This window comes from Gavialis gangeticus, unplaced genomic scaffold (assembly GCF_001723915.1).
Source record: "Gavialis gangeticus isolate Ggan-Ray unplaced genomic scaffold, GavGan_comp1, whole genome shotgun sequence".
Taxonomy (NCBI): Eukaryota; Metazoa; Chordata; order Crocodylia; family Gavialidae; genus Gavialis; species Gavialis gangeticus.
Window position 1 is genome coordinate 23,069,433 of NW_017729034.1, and position 13,030 is coordinate 23,082,462.

A 13,030-nucleotide genomic window follows, 5' to 3' on the forward strand; every position below is an offset into this window, starting at 1 on the left:
AAACAAGCAGGTAAGAAAACTCAAATGTTAAAATTTACAAAAAAAAAAAAAGTCAGACCAGTTCTGCTGGTCACAGTGCTTAAATAAATACAGAATGTCTGATGATTGACACAGTTCTGTTGTTGGCCAACTTGCTTTTAAACACTTTAGGGCTGCCTTCCCTTTACAGCGTGTAATTTTTACTGCACAGGAGTGTATATTACCCCTGTGAAGATGAATAGCAGGATTTAAATGACTGAAAATGGAACCTTTATACTAAGCAGCTGCTCCCCATGTCTATTCTGAGTCACATCTGCTCAATGTAGGGACAAAAATAGGTTTTTCCTGCTTTCTACTGCTCTCAGCTCTGCAGAGTCCCAACAGCTAAGGAACAGCAATTTGGGTTCTAATCTGGTTTACAGATCACGAAAGGTTAACTACCTGAGACTTCAGTGATGAATAAGCTGCAACTTGAGCTTGACTAGCATCTCAGGACAAAGTTAGAAAAGTCATTTCACTTGTCAGTTGAGCACATTTCATATGGAACTGTCAAAAGAACAAACACTGAACCCAATGTTGCCATTTCATTTGGAGAACTCCATGCACATGACAACGTACATAACAGTGAAATCATTCTTCCCACATAAGTTTTGCTATGCTGATCAGTGGAGCCTAACTATGACCACAATCTTCACATTATGATGTACTGAAACAGTTTGGGACTTTTATTCCACCTCAGTAGAAGAGCTTCGCTATTTGCAGGTTTTGCTGTTTGTGCAACATACCAAAAGAACATATACTGAAAGGGCATATGGGCTGAAACTACACTTAATGCTGCTCCTGATATGAGTGAATGACCAGACTCAAATTTACCTGCTTGTCACACATGCCTCCATTTCTCACTTTTATTTGTGTGTGACATAAAAGAGATTACAAGGACGTATTTCTTCCTCCATCAGATTGGAACCACAACACCATTTCAAATCGCTTCCCAGTTTTATTTCATGACCTATTTCAGGCTAGTCTGCCACAAAACTCCTGCTGGGCTAGGAACTCCACTTTGTAACACGCTGCATGCAAATAGTAAGGTTTCTAGTAGTCAGCTTGGTGGAATATTCTCAAGCAATAAAATATATCTCAAATTAACAAACTGGCTTTCCAACCCAGAACATTAAATCCACTGCTGTTTGATTTATGGTTCCACTTTGCACATAAAATTCACTGGAGGAATAATGGTTTCTGCTGCCAGGTTTTTTTAATCAGACTTTGGTACCAGTCAAGGGGACCTCCCAGAGATGCAAGTAGTTTGAATACTTCAGGCTGTCTGATCAGAGTGTATCAAATGTTAATCATCATCTTGTTCCCTAGTTAAGCAACAAATTGCCAGTTTTTGCACCGACAGCTAGGATCCCTATTACCTCTCCCATGCTATTTCAGACCTGCTTTCACCTTTTTTGGGTGTCCCTCATTTAGCTTCCCCTCAAAAACACCATGCACTGTTAGTCCCAGCATGGTGCTTTCCCAAGAAACCCCCACCTCTATAGCCACCTCCTAAGATACACAGCTGAAAAGAACTCTTGGCAAGTACCAAAGATGCCCAAGAAGTACATTAAGTCAGGCTGTTTAATTGCAAGAATGAAGGTAAGTGGAACACAGCAGATAACTGCAATTTAAAGAAGTGTCTTATAGGGGCCTGTACTTATATGTAGGAATCTGCCCTATTTGTGATCTTGTGTTTTTCACAGAAACCATGGAAAAAAGTTTCAGCAAACACCACAAAAATGGCAGTCCCCACAATTTTGGCACAGCATTGCCAGGAAAGAAAAAAAACTTTTAAAAAATAAAATGCTGGTGGTCCTCAAGGCCACTGAGGCCTGCCCTCAGAGCCCGCTGGGAAGAGTGAGGGAACCTACCACCACGAAGGGAGATCAACAATAATGGCTGCATTGTCCCCACCTCCCCTCACTGCTGACTGGCCGAGAGGACTGCCTATCATGCAGCCCTGCCTCTCAGCAGTGAAGGGCAGGGCCACACTATGGGCAGCCCTCTTGGCCAATCAGCAGCAAAGGGCAGGATTGCCAGAGCCAGTTGGGGGTGGGGGGGGTTATAAAAAGACCATGAAAATGGCACTGCATGCAGCCAGCAATTTTTCCCTTGCCTCAGTAAGAATTAAGTAGATCCCTACTTATAGAGGCAAAAAAACCCACCCCATTATGAAGGAGTTGTGAGAAGTTACTGATCTTGTTTAGAAAGCCCCAGGGCAATTCAAGCTGAACTTCCCTACACCTGCACAGCTTTTCTGCGGGGGACAACATAATCTAGTGAAAAGAGCAGAAACAACATGCAGTACTTTTTAAGTTTTAATCACGACTGTGTCACTCTTCTTGTGAAATCTTGAGCAGGTTACTACTTGATGTTACTGTAAAACAAAGATAATATTTCCTTCCTATTTCACTGGAATGTTGGTAGAAACAACAGTTGTACAGTAGTGTGAATATGCAAAACACTAAATATTACTTGGTTTATATTAGATAATTTGGTTACATCCACATTTTTTCCTACTCAACATCTGAGAAGAGTGAACATGACTGCCAGATAGCAAGTTGCTTTCTTTCCCATATTCCTACCGGAGGGATCGTATCTCAGCAGAGTCAGTTTATCCTCCAGTCGGAGTCTCCTGGTGTTGAAAGAGAAGCCTGTCCCCGCCTCACTGACCATCCTCACAAGAATGTACCTAAAATTACAAGAAACATCTCCAAGGTCAATAGCAGATGCAGACATCAGTGAATAACACAAGATTTTAGTTGGGGACCTGCTGATGTGCAGTGTGTGAAATGAGACATTTCTCTTAACCACTTTATATCCATTAAGAAGAAGTTAGTGATAATAAAACATTAACTTTAGCTAAAAACATTAACCATGGGTTTCATCTCAAGACGTGCTAAGCCACTACAGCTTCCATGGATTTCTTCAGTGGATGATGCAGATGCTCAATATTGCCAAGCCTGTAAAACTGATGCTTAAACAGCAGGACTGATGCTCAGGAGACCAAGGTTTGAGAAAATGCTGCCCTAGAGGCCCAGATCCTCCCAGTCAGATGGCCCTTCTCTCCTGGGTAGGCTGCTGATTTTAAAGGGCTCTGTAGGTTTGGACTCTGTTGGGAAAATTCTGTGAAACCCTCATGGAAATTTGGATGACAGTTCTGATCTCTCTGTCTTCAAAACACAAGTCATGTGCAAGGGACATAGGGAAAGCATATTGAAACATTAATACCTTGTACCAGCAGATCCACAAGTAGCAAGAATTACAGCATAGGAAAGGAGTGGTACAAAGGAAGGAAAAAAAACATATTTTACCTGAAAGAGGGAAATGGTTCAAGAGCCCAGAAGCAAAAGTGGTGCCACTCAGAATGAGTGGGATGCTAAGGACCAAAGGGTATGAGATTTCAAATCTTCCTGTTAAAATCTGCACGATATTACAAAGAGCCCATAGTCATATTGTACAGTATCAGCCTTATGTGCACTACTACTAAAAAGATCAGAAGCTGAAGGCAGAGGTGGCCCCCAAAATTAAGCAACATCAACACACAACTAAACTGTATTGGTTACTTTAGTTAAGGGGAGAGGGTGGTTCAAGGCATCGAGGCACAGCATCTCAATATAGGACCCAACTGTCCTGTCCATGTCTGAGAGCAGAGAGAAACAGGCACAGATACAGTGAAGAAAATGCAAAATGGAGAAACAACACCATGGCATTGGCTGTCCTTCCTCTGTATTTCCACGGGTACACCACAGGAACAGCACTCAAAAGGCAAGACTAGTGGTATGGTCACTCTACACAGCATCTTGACCACACAATACTGTAGATCACACTAACTGGAAAGGAAATGGGCAACAGCTATCATACCCCACACATGTGGAAGAAAGCAAGGTGCAACATGAGGACAACTGGGTTTCCCTGCAAATCCATAAGTATTTAAAGATGTGCCTAATTCCCAGGATCCCAGGGCAAGCTAAGATTAGGAAAGGAAAAATAAAATCAAGCTCCCCAACTGTTCCACAAGTAGCAATCTCTTCCTTTTCACTGCACTGAAATTATCTGAGGATGGACTTGCAGGTGAAAAAGGCCTCTGTCCTGGCATTTCCTGCCTTGACTACAGTATTGTCCATCAAAATTAAAATCACAGTAGATTTTAAATTTTTGCAGCATGACTCCTGCCAGCAAATGTCATAGAGCTCTGCCTGTACTGATTTTAAATCAACAAACCTGAAAGTGTTCAAAGCACAACCACTAACCTCTCTCACAACAACAGCCCCAGCACAATCCAGGGGGTGTCCCTGACGAGTGATGACCATCCTCTCCTGTGTGCTACTGCAGGTGTCATGTGTAGCAGGCAGCAACCACAAAAACTCCTCTTATACCTTCCCACTTCCTCAAACCTCTCCTGGGCAGAGGTTCCCCTTTCTAATCCAGTGGTACCAGAAGAACTTTGGCTTGAAATTGTTTCCTGTTATACAGCTTAAACCATGTTCTTTCTGAGCAGCCCACCTTGTTATAAATACGTCCTGCTCAATAAGGAAACCTAACCCTAGAAGAATGGAAAAGAGCAAGGGGAGTGCCCCAGAAAGGAGAGACAAAGGGCCAGAGGACCACCACTGAATGGATGGAGAGAGAACCAGGACGAAAACACAAAGCAAAGAGGGATGTGCTCAGTTTTAAAAATAAACTTTTCCCTTTTCAAGGAAAACAAGCAGCACAGAGAGAAGAAAAGAGAGGAACAGAAAGAAGTTTTCGGTTAGTGAAACCGATTTATATCCCCTCCTCCTCCAGGAAACATCAGCCTGCTCTGTTCATTTCTGGGAGTGGGTAATGGCAGACGAGTTGTTGTTTAGGGTGATGTCAAATTGATATCCTCTCTGTCAAAACAATTGCACTTTGAATTTCAAGCCCTGGCAATTGTGCAGAAACACCGTAACAGAAGCGCCACTTCAAACCCAGCAGGTGGCTGGCACCAGCTCCATTTGAGAATGATTTTTAAATATTCAACAAGAAATATGCCAGAGGGTCACAGCTTTAGCATGGTTTTTCCTTTGCTCAGAGCTGCATAGTACAAAATACCTCAGATTCACATAGGAATGACAAGAAATGTTGATGACAGTTCTTCCAGAATGACGCTTCTTCTGTCTATCACTTTAACCTCTAGCTAAAATTGTTATAAGTGCTATTGTGGCCACAACACTTGAGCCCTCTTCTGTTTCTATGAACTTTATCTCCCCAAGTCCAGGAAAGCAGAGGCAAGATTTCTGCAATTCTCTGTAGTACTTCCTTCTTTCCCAAATTGTATCAGCTTTCCTTCCAGTCTAGGGGACCAGGCCGCACCTCCCCACAGCGTATGAACACTGTGCCTGAGAGAGTAGGGGATAATGGCAAGATGAGGTGTTCAGAGTACTCTCTCTGCAGCTCTCTGTGGCCTTCCCCTGCAGTGGGAGAAGGTAGCAGCAAACTTTGCATGTAACAAGTTACTTTAGAAACTGAAAAAATGACAAGGCACATCCCTTGAAACTTGTTCAGTAAATCAGTATGAGCAACTTGAGTATAACAATCATCAAATACAGAACCTAGAAAAGTTTCAGAACCTTTCTGTAGTCTTCTAGAAAGGTAACACACCCACCCACAACTCAAGCAAAAGTCTTCTCTCATACATGGGTACAAGCTGCACCCAGAAAGCCTCCTTAGCAAAGCAGAGGTGCTCTGCAGAAGGAAGACTGGAAAGAGACTTTTAAGGGTCTTCATAATGTAGGAGGAGGGTGATCATGGAATTTCCCCAGCAGACTCCAACCTCGCAGAATCCTGTAAAAATCAGCAGACCACCCAGGAGAGAAGGGCCATCTGACAGGGAGGATCTGGACCTCGGGCAGTGTTTCTCCAACTGAGATGCATCACAAATTTGTAGAGAAAGATAATGAGAGCAGAAGGGAAAGGGCAAACATAAATGGAGGAAAAGGAAGAAAAAATTGAGACATCTACAAGCTCTCTTTCTAGCAACCTAAGGTGACAGCGTAGCTGTGCTGACAGAAGGGGTTATTTTTTAATGATCATCATCTTTTTATTATTATTATCCATAACATAATGATAAAGGCAGATAACAGTCCCAGCAGGTTGTACAACCCAAACAAGTTCCAAAACCAGTGCTCTAGATCAGGGGTTTTCAACTGTACCCCTGGGGGTTCTTAGGAAGGATGGGGGGGTAGGACAGGGACTCCCCCCCCACCCCCTGACCACTGGGGGACTCCTTCCTTTTCGACCAGCCACCGGGGGTACACTGACCTAAAAAGGTTGAAAACCCCTGCTGTAGAGCCCAAGTGTCATCTCTCTCCACAGTCGGGGTTTTGCTGCCCATGGACACCCCATGAATGTTTGATCCCAGAGCTGAGACAGGTCTCTGGAAATGGAGAGCAACTGCAGGCTCTATTATCCACCAAGACAGTTCTTGCAGTACTGCTGGGTCATTATGCACTCCACCCAATCCTATCTCCAAGCCAGGGCCATTCAGTTCTCACCCCACCTCCATGCACTGCATAAGCATAAGGTAACCCAGGAAAGGGACAGTACTGCAGCATCCAGAAGAATTCCATACACAAAGGGGGACAAAATCAAATTCCTGTATCTCATGTTTGACAGAAAACCTGGGTGCCTCCCATATTTGGGGGCAATTTTGGAGGCAACAGTGAAAGCAGATCATGTATAACGAGATAAACTATTAAAATGTCACTTACTTTGATTTCTTCTTGGCCACTTTTTGCAGCACAAAGATGAGAGAAAAAAATAAAAAGGAAAACAATATTATTATCTTGCTATCTTCTAAATATTATCATAAAAATGTTACATCCTCCCATAAAGGTGATGAAGCACTGGAACGAGGTGATGACATCTCCATCCTTGGAGGTTTTTAAGACCCGGTTAGACAAAGCTTTGGCTGGGACGATCTAGTTGGGGATGGTCCTGCTTTGAGCAGGGGGTGGGGGTGTACTAGATGACCTCCTGAAGGTTGCTTCCAACCCTAATTGTCAATGATTCTATAATGGTTGGCTATGGGACAGTCTGGAATGAGTCAAAGCCATTTACATTGCAAAACCCAGACTTTCTTGCCCTCCAAATTGATGCACTTCCAAAATCCTACTATGTCTTCTGTCAGAACATCTCTATTCATCAGTTGTGCTTGCTTGGGACCATGGGCCCTGCTCAGGTTGAAGCCTATAAGCATTACCACAACATAAAAGTTAAACACCTGTACTCTTCCCCACAAAACTCTGAATCAGGCCCTCATTAGCTCCTGTCTCAACCACTGCAACTCCCTCTCCAGCCTTTCACTTCATCCCACCTTAGACTGGGTTCTTTGTGTTACTCCTCCCACCCCAAGATCCCCTCTACTGGCTTCCTCCTGCCTGTCCCAGAATTCAAGCTTCTTCCCCTCACAGATTAATTCCATTTCCAGCAATGCACCCTGTTTCTTCACCCTACTCCAGGTGTGGTGGGCCACTTAGAGGGCAGAGGACCACTTATTTAGGCTGGAGTTGCCACTTAAAGAGTTTTAGTGAGCTGGAGCTCGACAGGGAGATGCCAACCGATCTTATCCAGCTGCTGCTAAGAGCTGGAGGACAGAGGGCTGTACTCCACTACAGCCACCAGGCCAAGCTGGGCAGTGTGCAGGCTTCTCTGCCCCCACCCTCCCACATCACTCCCATCTCTGAGCACAGTATCACAGGGCAGTTTGAGGGCCAGCGGGTGCTGTGCAGTGTGCTCACCTCTGACCTCAACTCCCATCCCTGCTTTTCATTATTTGTCCCCAGGAATGTGCTGTCACCTTTCCCTGTAGCCTCCCCCTGCCTGAGGGAGGCCAATGAGAACCTTAGTAGGCTCCATCCACAGGGCTGAAAGCAGCAAATAGGCCTGCTGGCACTGCACAACTCTGGCACCACAGCTGCTGGGCCTACGCGTGGCGCAAGGCCACACCCCCACCACAACCAGCCGCTGCTGCAGCCATCCTGGTCCGAGGCCCCCCATGGCTGGCACATGGAAGCAGCAGCTGGCTGTGGCGGGTGGGTGGGATGGCCATGCCATGCGTTGCATTGAGCCCCAGCTCACGTGAGGCCTCGCCTGCGTGGCTGGAGCACAGTGGGCCCAAGCCCTAAATATGAAAGTATCGTAGGAGAAGCTCAAAACGATTGCATTTGCTGAAAAATTATCACACTCTGGGAAAAGGTATGCAAACAAGCATCCAAAGAAACCTTCTTCTTCTTTACTTTATATTGCTCACTGTAGGTCACCAGTAAGCCATCGAGAACTAGGCCAAAGTTGACGGTCTGCTTTAGTTTGCAGCAAAAGCGCTGACAACAAACCCAAAAGTTGGTTAAGACTCCCTGGGAGTACCGTGGGTTTTGCATCTGCACCATCAAGGAGCTTCCTCAAAAATCACCGTTTAATTTGAGCACTTTTATGATTGTTACTATTGATCGCGCATCGCAGTCGGGTTAAAATTGTGCAACTACGGTAACGACCACTGCTCGCGCAGCCACAGCCCCGCCCCCTCCCAACCACCGCCCCTGGCGCTGGGACGTTCTACGGGGGGTGGGCCGGCTAATGTAGTGCTGCGAGGCCCGCTGGGAGTTGTAGTGCTGGAAGGTCGCCCGTGAGGCCTGTTGAGCCGGGGCAGCCCCACAGCGCCTCCCGCACATAGTGTCACGTGGGCCCTGCCGTTCCCCGCCGCGCGGCCCCCCCAGGCACTTCTCGGCTCTCGCAGCCCACTCACGAGCCGCCACCGTCAGGAACATACTGCCCGCTGCTGTCCTTCAGGCACACCTAATGCTGCGGCAATCGCTTCCGGGGCAGTGGCTTACGTATTTCCGGGGCGGGGCTGGGGAGGGAACGTTCCGGCGCGCTGCGTTCGGGGGCAGGGCTGAGGTGCGGCGGTCACGTGGTGCCAGGGTTTCCGCCTTCCAAGGCAGCTCTCTGCCACTGCTTACTGCAGCCCTCAAAAGCGGTTAACCTGTAGTGCAGGAATACGCTCAAGTGAAGGGCTCTTGGTTCAGAGGAGATATCTTGTATTATACCGACTAGAAAATAGCAACAACAACAAAATATCTTTCTTTGCAACCTTTCGGGCATACGTGCCCTTCTTTAGGCTGAGGGGAGGAGATCAAAGATTGTAAAAGTCCTCTTAGGTAGAAAATCAACTTCATTTTGTCCAGAGGAAGCTGAAGGTGGAGGTCTGTTCCTCTGGGTCCAGGAGAGTCCCTTGGTGTGCTTTGCTCTTTGATGTGGAGATAAGGCAGTTTCTCTTCCCTGATGGTATCAGAGGGCAGAAAGGCAGGGAGGTGTTGAAATCTTTCTTACTTAGCAATGAAGTTTATAATTGCCCAGATGACTAAAATACCGTATCTTCCATGCTTCAGGGAAGTCTTTCTCAGCCTGGGGCAAGGGGGGACCCTGGTCCTTGGAAAGCTGCCCCAAGGTATGAGGAAATGAGCAGATAAAGCACAGGCTCAGGCTTATCTTTACCGCACCCTCCCCTCCTCAAGCCCAGCCTCTGTGTAAGGAGGTGAACGCTGCAGTGCGCTCACATTAGTTATTGAAATAGGGCACCCTGCTCTTCAGGGAAGGGGGGGAGGCCTGCCTCCAGTCCAAAAGAAAAAGGAATCACTGCTCAGGGGCAGGCAGAGAATGAACCCCAAGGGAGCTATTTTTTTAACCAAAAGAAACCTGGGGTGCGTGCGCACGTACTCCATAGACTTCAAATAAAGGCAACTTAACTAAGTCGACCTAAGGTGCTTTGGAGTGTACATGGGTACAGCTTCCTGATGTGGTAGCAGCCATTTTGTGAGCTAGGTCATCTTAACCAGGGATTTTCAACCTTTTTTAAGGAATGTACCCCTTCTGGCTACACTTTAGGCAGAGCAGCAGGGTGGATGGCAGTGGCTGGGTGGGGGGCCTGCATGTAGTAGAGCCACGGGGTGGTGGATGGCAGCAGTCACTTACTAGCTCCCTCCCACATCTGGCCAGCCAGGCAGCACTTGTGCGGCCTGCAGAGGGAGCAGGTGCCCTAACCACCCCCTGGCTCTGCTCCTGGGAGGCAGCAGCACAGGCTGGTGGGTGGCAGCGCCTCGTCCCTGCCTGCCTGCACGTACCCTTAGCTCCTTTCCAAGTACCCCTGGGGGTGCACGTACCCCCGGTTGACAACCTTTGGTCTTAACTAATGCAACTCAAGATAATATATTATCTTGGGGGTGTATTATCTTGTGCCGCTTTTACATCAACTCTGCTCCACACAGGAGGGTATGCTCTGGCAGCTAAGTTGGCTTTAAAAAGTTAAATCAGCTTAACTGTCAGAAAGTTAGCACATATGTACACACCGCTGGTATTTAAGCTGCTGTCCAGTTCTGTGAAGCCCACTTCCTGCTGTTTGTTTGAATGCTGGCTTACGTTTAGATAGAGGCTTGCCTAGAGCGCCCAACCGGAAATCCAAAAAGCCTCTGGATTCCTCCAGTGGGTGGAGCCTGTTTAAGGCAGGACTAACCCAAAATGCCAGGCTGAGTTGAACTGGGCTTCTTAAAGATGGTTGAGCACAAGTCAGTGGGAATTTTTGGAACTAGACTCCTTAAAAACACCTTGTAAATCCCAGCCTAAATGGTAATACTCTTGCAGGGGCAGAGAGTGTGAAAAGGGCTGAGAGAGGGAGGTAGCAAAGACATTCAGAGGAAATTTAAAAGGGAGCAGATCAGATGGAGGTAGGCAGGGCGCCTGTTCCTGAAGGCTCCCTCAGGCTAGGCTCTCAACGTTTGCTGCCACTTGAAATGATAAAGGGGAAGCAGATTATGGAACTTCAGGTGTTTGATTGGCATGGAGGATAAATGTGAGCAAAGAGATTGAAACAAGTAGATTCACGTAAAACCAAGACACAGTAGCATTCAAAGCACTGATAGCACTTTTTAGCATTCGGTTGCTAGTGTGAATGTGTTTTAAGTTACTAATGACTAAGAACTATTACTGCGTGATGGCTGTGCAGAGGTCTGAATGATCAAACACAGTGATTTCAGTTCAGAAGGAATATATCACAAAACTCTTGTGATCTGCTGGACAGGTATAGTAATGTGTCGTCTTCTGTACCTGATCCACAGAGGTTACGAGTCCCTTACCATGCCTGGCCTTTTAACTCAAGCTGTAAAAGAGGGGCTTTCAGATCTCGATAGCTCCAGTGTCAGCCCCCCGTATATAGGCGCTGTCAGCACTGAAGATGTTGCGGGTCTCAGATGCTGGGGACAGGCTCTCTGTCCTGCTGAGACACTGGCTACAGTGTATGTTATGTAGGCCCTCTGGGCAGGGGAAGCTACAATACACTGAATCTTCAACCAGCCTCCACGCATGCAACAGCAACCAAGACATCTGACACTAGCTGTTGAACTGAGGACCTGGCATGAGTTTCTACAGCCTGAGCAAAGCATCCAGGCTCTGTAGGTAGGGCTGACACAGGTCGGTGCCCTCTGTAGATCCAGCACAGAAGAAATCCATAACAAATCCTACCCTTACAGTGGGTACACTGAGTTAACACTGTGTGCCTGCTAGATAAGCTGGATGATAAAACCATGTAGCACATGACAAACATTATTCTGGTATTCAGGATACCCCTAAGTCACCACGAAACAAAATAGCACATGACACACATTAACATTTTTAAAAATATTTACAGAATAATAAACGTGTAGCTTGTTACATCTAGCTCTTTCTAGCTGTATGTTTTAATCAACCACTGTAATTGCCCTTAACAAGACACACACAGCTGACTTCTGAGAAGTAACTAGTGTGCTTAACAAGGCATAAATAATGCCTTTGTCACTGAAATCCACTGGGATGGCAAATGGCTAGGGCTATCTATCCAATATAAATGGCCTCCTGCATTAGCTGTGGACATTTTAAGTGTATTAATAAATGCCACCAGCAAGGACTGCCTGGCCCCTGAGTGAACAGAATTGTTGCTTCCTCTGTGATGCTGAGTAACTTCGATACCTCCAGTCCTCATGGATATGCTGACTGTCTGTGAATAAGTCTCTAATTTAGGTCCTTACGGGTGGCATCACCCTTTATCTCTTTTGGTCAGACATGTAATTAAGCTCCAATGCTCCATACCATTGGCAGAATCCAAAAGTAAGATATAGGACTAAACTTAGCCTTTTTTTTCTTCAGTGTAGACTGTGACTGTTTACACCCAGGCTGAATTTACCTATGGCTGTGTAGATGGCAGGCTAAGGTAACTGCATGTTCTGGAGAGCAACGTTTGTTTACTTGTGCCACATCCTGTGCATCTTTCTTGTTTCACTGTATTATCCACCTGGAACAGCTTGTTATAAAACTTGGATTGTGAGGTCTCTGGGGAAAGACTGTCATAACAGTATTTGTATTGCACAATGGTACACCAATGATTGTTTGAGGCCCCTGGCACTACAACAATATAAATAATAGTAATGTCATACCTAGTAGCTCTAACAGGTATGTGCTGTGACACAGCGGGTTATGTCTGGGTCAAAGACTGAACTCCATTTTAGGTGAGGAACTACATTTTGTTGTATGTGCTGAGTTCCTGTTTAACCTTACCAAGGCAAGGTTATTGCATAGTAGTCCAGATAACACACTTGTGTGCCTTAACTGCATTAGCCCAATGCATCATTTAGCATGGGAGAACTTTGACCTAGACCTTCATTACAGCTAGGACACCTTCTTGAAGGATTATTACCCTGAGCAATCTATGGCCATTGCCCTTGGATGCTGGGCCAGGCTCATAGAACAATGGGTTTTCTGTAGAGGGACACAAGCACAGATGATACATCTGATATTTCTCAACCTGAGTACATGGCCACAGAAAGAAACTATTTAAGAGAAAGGGTAGCGCTGTCTTTCATCACATGTAGGAAGAAAGGGCTGGAGAGAAAGGGAGAAAGGGTGGTTGGGGGTGAGGGGGAGTGGGATCTGCCTATCCTGACAAGGAAACAAATCCCACACT

At 46.1% G+C, this 13,030-nt stretch overlaps 1 protein-coding gene and 1 long non-coding RNA gene across 2 annotated transcripts in view; one reads left to right on the plus strand and one right to left on the minus strand.

Moving 5' to 3' along the window:
- Positions 1-553, plus strand: part of LOC109304353 — an 844-nt gene extending 291 nt beyond the window's left edge. Inside the window, exon 2 of the long non-coding RNA XR_002099370.1 lies at positions 11-553. This is a non-coding gene — a long non-coding RNA (uncharacterized LOC109304353). The remainder of the gene's footprint in view (positions 1-10) is intronic.
- MRPL33 (mitochondrial ribosomal protein L33) overlaps positions 1-8,879 on the minus strand; it is a 9,488-nt gene extending 609 nt beyond the window's left edge. The window contains exons 1-3 of the mRNA XM_019526841.1: positions 8,789-8,879; positions 6,756-6,774; positions 2,607-2,713 (exon numbers count right to left, since the gene is read on the minus strand). Coding sequence (XP_019382386.1) covers positions 2,607-2,713; positions 6,756-6,774; positions 8,789-8,810 — 148 coding nt within the window. The 5' untranslated portion in view covers positions 8,811-8,879. The remainder of the gene's footprint in view (positions 1-2,606; positions 2,714-6,755; positions 6,775-8,788) is intronic.
- Positions 8,880-13,030: the final 4,151 nt, after the last annotated feature.